Source organism: Camellia sinensis, chromosome 6 (genome assembly GCF_055761805.1).
Source record: "Camellia sinensis isolate YWXY chromosome 6, ASM5576180v1, whole genome shotgun sequence".
Lineage (NCBI taxonomy): Eukaryota > Viridiplantae > Streptophyta > Magnoliopsida > Ericales > Theaceae > Camellia > Camellia sinensis.
This window is the reverse complement of record NC_138966.1, coordinates 116,352,654-116,361,626: the sequence shown is the minus strand read 5'-3', so window position 1 is coordinate 116,361,626 and position 8,973 is coordinate 116,352,654. Positions and strand designations below refer to the sequence as shown.

Here is an 8,973-nt window from a genome sequence, read left to right as displayed (position 1 = left end):
TTAAAACAAGACTCAAAATTGATAAGAAAACAAATTTAACTTGTTCAAAACAATATGAAATTTAATTGCCGATGTATTTAAATATATGTATAACAATGAAACAATTTCTAAAATTTCAATTCCATTGGTTAGATAAAAATTATTTGTGCGGTGAAATTTCATTATTCCAATATAAAAATATTTCTACTAACCTTCAACATAATTAATCACATCAATGATCACATCACTTCTTATTTTTTATACCAGAAAATCAAATAAACAAGATCCAAAATTGCTATAAAAAAAAATTCAATTTGCTCAAAAACTCATGAAATTATTTATGAAAGTTCCTAAAGATATGTCTAACATATATAAAACATTTTTCAAAAAATTATATTCTAGTATTTTTTTTAAAAAAAAAAGAAAAGAAAAAAAAAACTTTGTATAATGAATTTTCACTATGATTTTGGTATTAAACAGAATTTGGGATTTTTTTTTGTTGTTGGAAGGAAAGCATATACGCACTCCCTTTGTATGAACTATGGAGACTATAAGACTTTGTATGGTATCCAAAGGTTGCCACAAGAAATTCAAAAACGATAGTTGCAAAGGTAGTTTATCAACTAAACCAATAGGGCATTGGTCTTGGACGGACTCAGGGATGGACGGAGGGGGGCTGGCAAGGACGACCTCCCCCCAAGTTTTGAAAAAACCTTTTAAATATAGTATTAAAATTACAAACATTTTTAAATTATATAAGTTCGCTACCCCAAAATTTTTGCAAAAAATTTAAGAACTGCCACTCTCTAAATTTTCTACTTTAAAATTTAAAAATTTAATTATTTTTTTGATAAATACTAATCATAATAAAAATAATAATTTATTTTTTAAGTATGATTACTTTTTATTTGAAATTAGTGATGTTAAAATAATTGAGAATTATTTGTTAATATGTTAAAGTCCTTTTTGTCTTAGTAGGGCCCAAATTTTTTAGTTGTTTGCTTATAACTAAATATATATATATATATTACTCACATGTAACTCTGCCCCACGCTTGAAAATGCCCCCAAATTCTTATTAACCTAATTGTTTAAGCCCCCTTCTCCACTTACTCTCACTCTCTCTCTCTCTCTTTAAATGATATGAAAGCTTGGGAAAGAACTGCAGACCTTGCACTGAAACAACAAATAGAGGCAATACAGTGAATCAGACCTCGTGTCCTCTGATTCCTTTTCCACTTTTTCACTTCTAGGTAATATTAATCTCTTTCATTTTTTTTTCAAATTTATTCACTCATTTGTTGTCTGATTTTTTTTAAATGATTAATCTCGTTTTTGGAAATAACAAAATCTCAATATGCTCTGTTTAGTTGCTAGAAACTAGGGGAAAACTAATGAAAATGAAATCGAAATCTTCTCTTGCTTTGGTTGCAAAGCTAAGCGTTTACTATAGGCTTAAATAATAATAATAATAATTATTATTATTATTATTATTATTATTTTTAATTTCTCAGAGATGAATAGACTTAAATATCTTTAATTTCGTTGCAATTCACTTCAATTTGGATGCTATTCACCTCGTTAGGGTTAAAAATTCTATTACTTTGAAGATTTTTATTATTTATCCATTGAAAATGACTTGTGCTTTGTTAGATTAGATTATATTGTTAGTGTGTTTTTTACCTAGTGAGTAACAAAAATTGTTTAATAATTTTCAAGTTCTTAAATAAGATTGAGTTGAATGTTAGGTGAATTATGGTGAACCAAAAAATTGATTCTTTCTTTAAGAAAAGAGGCTCTCAAGATATAGAAGTTAATACAACTACAAAACCTTCCATTGATAATGTTGAAGCTTCAATTCCTGAACAACGTCCTTGTAAAGTGCTTAGAATAGAATCCAAAGAAGTTGATACATCTTCTTTGGTAAGGGATCCAGGACTACGACTACAAATTTGGGATTATTTAATATCTCAACATGATGAGATTTGACAAGCTTACATCAAATTTGGACCATACCAACCTGACAACCAACCTTTTGAAGAGAAGAATAGGCGTCATTTTCTAGTTTCTTGGTACAAGTTATTTCTAGATTGGCTAGAATATTCTCCAACCAAACATTGTCCCTTTTGTCTTCTTTGCTATCTTTTTACAAAACCGAATGGACGCACTACTTCTAGCGCTTTCATTTCTAATGGATTTTCTTCATAGAAGAAAGTCAATAGTGGGAAGAATTGTGCTTTCTGAACTCAAATGGGAAAGGGTCCTAATTCATTGCACAGAATTGCTGTTAAATCTAGCCATGATTTAACAAATCAAGCGCAACATATTGAGATGATAGTTGAGAAACAAACTTCTCAACAAGTTGCAAAAAACCGTTTGTAGTTAAAGACTACGATAGATGCTGTTAAATGGCTTACATTTCAAGTTTGTGCATTTAGAGGTCGTAATGAAAGTCGAGATTCTAATAATCAAGGGAATGTTATTGAATTGATAAAGCTCTTGGCATCTTATAATGCGGATGTGGTAGATGTTGTGTTACACAACGCTCCTCAAAATGCTTCATACTACTCGTATCGAATTCAAAAAGAGATTCTTTCTTTGACAAAATACAAAGATTCATTCGCGAGGAGATTGATGAAGCAAAATTTTGCATTATAGTAGATAAAACTCGAGATGAATCAAAAAGGGAGCAAATGGCCATTGTTTTAAAATTTGTTGATAAATATGGTTTTATAAAGGAGCATTTTTTTTGACATAGTTCATGTATCAGATACAACATCAACAACTTTGAAAGAAGAAATATGTATTGTTGTAACAACCCCGATCCCTGCGTAACGTTAATCCGTACTTAATTATGCCTAACAATAATTAAGGAGGGATTCTGAATTAATTTGCATGTGTGCTTTGCATTATTGTGTTTATATCTATCTGCTGTAGAAGGATCTGTTCATGTTTTGGTTTCGGTTTGTGAATGGAAGGCCTTATCGGCATCCGAATCAGAAATTGGCTTAAGTTATATGCTAATTAGGATTTATAGAGTTTTATGGTAGGCTCAATTGAAATTCGATTTGGAGCGATTAAATTAGATTTAACTAATGTCCACTAATTAGCCTTTATTAAGTACATTTTTGTTTAATAGCCTAATTAAGGCCTTAGTGGTCTTATTGAACACAAAACACTTCCACTCACTTCTTTCTTCGTCTACATGCATCTTTGAGTCCTCTAAGCCCCAAAAACGTGAGAGAGAGTAAGAAAAGGGAGAGTTAGTTCTAGACTTGAGGATTTTGGGCTCAAATCAAGGGATTGCTAGGAATTATTGTCAAAGTGGAGAAGACTTGAGGGTTTCAACTTCTACTCTTGTAGATTCAAGCCTCCAGGTAAGGAGTTGAACTCTTAATTGAGTGATTGTTGTGGATTCTACAAGATTATTAGTGAATTAAGTGAATTCAAGTAGGAATTGCACTAGAGTTGGGAAGAAATGGGTCATACCATGCATGCATGTACATTTTCTCACAAATTGAGCATGACTTCAAGGATTTCCTTCATGCATGTGTTCATCTCACTTACATTTTGGGAATTCATCTTGTTTTCCATTAAATCGCCAAGTTTGGTCATGGTTTAAAGAAGTTTGATTCAAGAAAAATTCAAGTGTGTTGTGTTCATAAGATATTCTTGAGCTTCATGTTGAATTTTGCATAATTGGCAAGCCATTGGGCCATGATTTCTTGAAATGATCTTTAATTCATGATGTTTTATGAGTTTTCATGTACTTTCCCAAGTTTTGGCCCAGAAAAATGAAGTTTGAAGCTTTAAAGGTCGAATTTGAACTTGTGGATCAAATCTGGAAATTTCAAAAACTTGATCCATGCTCGAGCGTGGGAATTCACGCTCGAGTGAGCACTCTGAGTACATGCACTTCCGCTCTAGCGACGAGAGTCACGCTCGAGCGTGAAATGTATGTGCCCAGAAGTTCATGTGTTTTGTAGTCCGCTCGAGCTGGAGAATTCACGCTCGAGCGAAGGTCTAAGTCTCACGCTCGAGCCAAGGTCAAGCGTCCGTCGAGCGTGAAATTCATGCATCCAGTACTTTTGTCGAGTTTTGCAGTCTTCTCGAGCGGGGAAAGCCACGCTTAAGCGAACCCTCACTTTCTGCATGTCCGCTCGAGCGGGGAAATCCACGCTGGAGCGTGGACCTTATTTTCAGCAAATTTGAGAAATGTTTCCTAATGTAATTTTTGCATCCTCTTTCCATCCTAGGCATTCCTAGGCCATGTTTAAGACTCTATGATGGGGATAAGGACTAAAGGCACGCCAAGAATAATTAAAGCAAGTTATGTATAATTTGATAGTACATTACAAGTGTGCGTTTGTATATATGTTCGTGTAGGTCGCGTTCCTCGAACCACTTGATTAATCTGCTCTGTTTATCTGCACCCGAAGACAACTGTGAGTAATAACTCTGTAAAGTTATATTTAATTACAAGTATTTTCTTATTGATATGATACGATCTATTTTTTGAAATGCTATTTTATGAATTATGAATGAATGTCCATTTTTTCTGAAATGTAATTGTAGCACCCTTAGTTCACGTGGCCCTCGCCTGGGGGTAACAATACCGTGGCCAATATGCACGTGGCCCACGCCCAAGGGTAACAATACTGTGACTTATATTCACGTGGCCCTTGCCCGGGGTTAACAATACCGCGGCCTATATTCATGTGGCCCTTGCCTGGGGGCAACAATACCATGGCTACTTGCGCGCAAGATATGGACCTTTATGGTCGTTGGTACCAACTATGCATGTGGGTCTCTGGACCAAGTTGATATGATAGCTAATGGGTGTACCATGTATGATCTTATGCAAAATCTGAATATGAACATGAGTGTGTATCTGAATCTATTTTTGACTTGAAGTCTGAATATGTTTTGATATAAATTCTGAATCCTAACTTGTGCTGGATATCATTCATTAAAAGCCTTTACTCTGTTATTATTCGCTGGGCTTCCGCTCACTATTTATTTATATGTATGTAGGTGAGCAAGCGCGTGACCAGGCCTGAGATGCCGCCTGGCGAGTTTTGGTGTCAGCCAGCCATCATGCCTCCCATGGAGGTTCCCTTCTGTGATCTGTTTAAGTTTTGTGTCCTTGGGATTTTTGTACTTCCAAAATGTTTATGTCTGGTCTGAACACGTTTGAAGTCTTGTATAAATGGCTTAGGTGATGTAAGACTACTGTACTTTTTGACGCCATGTCTATATGTATGCATATATGTATATGAAAAGTTTTAATTTCCTATCCCATATATGTCTGCACAGCTCTATGGACTATGTAAATTTGTATTTTTGCTTCTGCAGCCCCAATTAAACATATTATTCTGTTCAGAGGCCTTCGGTAATCCAAGGATTACTGGCCGGTTACGATGCTAAATCTATAGGGGCGGGTTTGGGTCGTGACAATTGTCATATTTCATCATAATCAAGGGTATGACGGTGCTAGTAATATATGTGGAGAGTGGACTGGGTTGCATGCCTTATTTCTTCATGATTGTCATTTTGCGTATTATGTTCATCGCTTTGCTCATCGACTCCAATTAGGCATTGGTAGCGATAGCAGGAGAGGTTATACTCGTTGCCCAATTTTTTTCTTATCTGGCTCTCACAGTTAATCTATGTGGCTCTTCTTGTAAAAGGCATGATTAGTTGAAAATTGCTCAAGCTGAAGAAATTGCAGCAAAACTTGCCATTGATGAAGTTGAAATTGGTAAAGGCAAAAATCGAGTTGGGACATTGAAATGGGTTGGAGATACTCGATGGGGGTTCTCACTTGGGATCTATTTCCAGTTTTATAAATATGTTTACTGCAACTTGTTCAGTCTTAAGTAATGTCATCAATGATGGAGTCACCTTTACTCAACGTGCAATGCAAATGAAGTTTATGATAAGATTACATCTTTTGAGTTTGTATTTATCTTACATCTTATGAGAGATATTATGGGGACTACTGATGATCTTTGCCAAGCTTTGCAACGTAAATCCCAAGATATATTGAATGCAATACATCTAGTGTTATTCACCCAAAAAAAAAAAAAAATACATCTAGTGTCAACTACAAAAACACTTGTTCAAAAATATAGAGAAGATGAATGGATTCCTTTGTTGGAGAATGTTCAACTATTTTGTGAAAAATATGACATAGATATTCCTGATATGAGTGCTCGTTATACATCTAGTAGAGATCGTGCTTGTTACCAAAGAGATCACATTACTATTGAGCATCATTTTCGGGTTGATATTTTTACAATTATATGTGATTCTCAATTGCAAGAATTGAACAACATATTCAAAAAAGATGTGATAGAGTTGCTTATTCTTAGTTCTGCTTTAAATCCTAAGGATGATTATAGTTCGTTCAAAATTGAAGATATATGCAAGCTTGCAAATCAATTTGATCCTAATGACTTTACAGAGCAAGAAAAAATACATTTGAAATTTCAATTGCAAAACTACGAGATTGACATCCTTAGACATCTTGAGTTTTTGCAATTGTTGACAATTTCTGACTTGTGCCAAATGTTGGTAACAATAAAGAAGTCAACAATTTATCCTCTTGTCGATAGATTAATTTGTCTTGTTCTAACTTTACCAGTTTCTACAACGACAACAAAACGTACATTTTTAGCCATGAAAATTGTAAAGACTAGATTGTGCAATAGGATGGAGGATGATTTTCTTTCAAACTACTTATTAACATATGTTGAGAAAGACATTGCTCGAGATTTTGATGTAGATTCCATTATAAATGCTTTTTATATTATGAAATAACGTCGAGAACAACTTTAGATACCTAAGTAGATATGTAGAACAAATAGTTGCTTTTTTGAAAATTAATATGGGTTTACAAGCACATATCCAATTGTATTTTGATAATATTTTGTAATTATATATGATGAATGGAAACATCTAATTATATATTTTTGTGATATTTGGGTAGAAGTTGATATTGTATATCACATGCTCATTACAAATTTTTTAATTGCATGTACACTCACTCCTCCAATATTAGAATCCTGCGTCTGTCTCTGGATGGACTTAGGATTTTCACATAGGGATGAAAATATATATACTAGCAAAAGTTTTAAATAAAAAAATATAAATTGCAATATCAATTTCCTATCGACATATAAAAAATGAAATTAAGATGAAAATATATACAAATAAGTATTTTTTTAATCTATAAATAGGGCTTGTTATCAATGATAGTTATAAAAAATTATTAATTTTATTATACTTTGTCTTCTTTTTTTTAAAAATTTTAAATTTTAATCTAATGGTTTATAGATATAAAAAAGCAACCACTCAATTTTTTTTAAAAAAAATCAAGAGAATACAACCACTTAATTCAAAAAAAATTATTTAGAGGGGGTGAATCTCTATAATTTAGAGATAATTATAATTAATACTACTATAATGATAGAAGTTTTTGAAATCGCGGGGAACAGATCGCCATTGTTACCCCCCTCTAAGTCTATCCTTAGGTGTTTGTCTATTGTGTTTTTTTTGTACTTCGTCACAGATATACCCCTAAAAATCATGGTTTGCTCTTTTCCTTCATCTTATATATCCTCTTTCCTATTTTAACTTTGTTCGGTGTCTCTTCGAATACAATAAATATGGTAAATTTGTCCCTAAAAATAAATCCATGTGATATTAATATCATTTTTACAAGGATTTGACTTCTCTTAAATTATTAATTATATTAACCATATGCATTGAAAATTGTTGAAGTGTCATGTTTGTATTATAAGATTATGTTGAGGGATTTTTAATCAAATTTTATTTTTTAAATGAGGATGGAACCATGGTTTTAACTTCCAGACGTGTTTGGAAACATTTAAATAATTTTGTTTCTAATTAAAGAAGTCAAAAGTAAAAATTCCATTTGATTTGATTAAAAAAATTATTAACAAATAATTTTATTTTTTAAAATTTAAAAATTTTCACTGTATCTCTTTGATTATGTTAACAAAAATTCTACAACACTATTACAATAATTTGTCACAAAAAATATAAGAATTACAAAAAACAAAACAAAATACTCTATCTATATGTCCACCCTTTTTAAGGCTGTATATGATATGGTTCATAACTAGTATAATTCAAGGGACTGGTCTCCAGTCCTTCGTCATATCACACTCCAGTCCGACTGGTTTTTGAATCCCGCTTTCATAATTTTAATTATTTGTATTTTAAGATACATCCAATACATTATTCTTATAAAAAATTAAATTGATCAAATAATAAAAAATAAGTGTTCAAATCAATTTTATATGAATCGTTTATTTTTTAATAGTTTATTTTTTTATACAAAATTGATCTGAACTTATGGTTATCATTATCCAATCGACTTAATTTTTTGTATAAATGATGTACTCGATAAATTCTAAAATATGAATAATTTAAATTATTAAAACGAAATTTAAAAATGAGTCCACCGGGCCGGATAGCACTTCTCCATCCAATGGAGAATTAGGTCACGTTCGTTGGACTTCATAGGATTGAGGGAATTAAGAGTATGGTAAGATTAAGTGAGAAGATTATTAATGTGATGGTATTAGGTTGGAGATGTAAGATAAAAATTGTTTGTTTGTACACCACCAGATTAGTAATACTATAAATAGTATTAATATATAAAATTAACAATTTTTTAATTTTTAGTAATTTTTTAATATTATAATTATTTTTTTAAATATAATTTTTACTTAAAAATCATTTAAAAATTTATTAATCCCTTTACTCAATTTCTAATCCCAAACCTCTCATAACTTTATTAATCCTACCATATGGGAGAAAACCTAATTTAAAGGAATAATTAATCATTTTACTCATGTCTCCGACTAAATATTTTTTAAATGGATCTTATGGATTATAAATTCAATTTTCCTTGCTAAAGAGTCAAACAAAATTAAAAGAGTGAAGCCAGTCCCTAATTGAACCC

At 31.9% G+C, this 8,973-nt stretch overlaps 1 protein-coding gene across 1 annotated transcript; it reads left to right on the top strand.

Annotated features, from left to right (window-relative positions):
- Nucleotides 1-1,733: 1,733 nt before the first annotated feature.
- LOC145793522 (uncharacterized) lies at nucleotides 1,734-6,800 on the top strand. The gene is made up of 4 exons (XM_082876368.1): nucleotides 1,734-1,901; nucleotides 2,361-2,501; nucleotides 5,679-5,818; nucleotides 6,113-6,800. Exons 1-4 carry the CDS (start codon nucleotides 1,734-1,736, stop codon nucleotides 6,798-6,800), a joined length of 1,137 nt encoding a protein of 378 aa, XP_082732494.1.
- Nucleotides 6,801-8,973: the final 2,173 nt, after the last annotated feature.

Coding starts and splice junctions, on each gene's coding strand:
- LOC145793522 (XM_082876368.1), top strand. CDS start 1,734: ATGGTGAACCAAAAAATTGATTCTTTCTTTAAGAAAAGAGGCTCTCAA. Junction 2,502..5,678: donor CATCTTATAATGCGGATGTG/GTAGATGTTGTG, acceptor AGGCATGATTAG/TTGAAAATTGCTCAAGCTGA. Junction 5,819..6,112: donor TCACTTGGGATCTATTTCCA/GTTTTATAAATA, acceptor TCAAAAATATAG/AGAAGATGAATGGATTCCTT.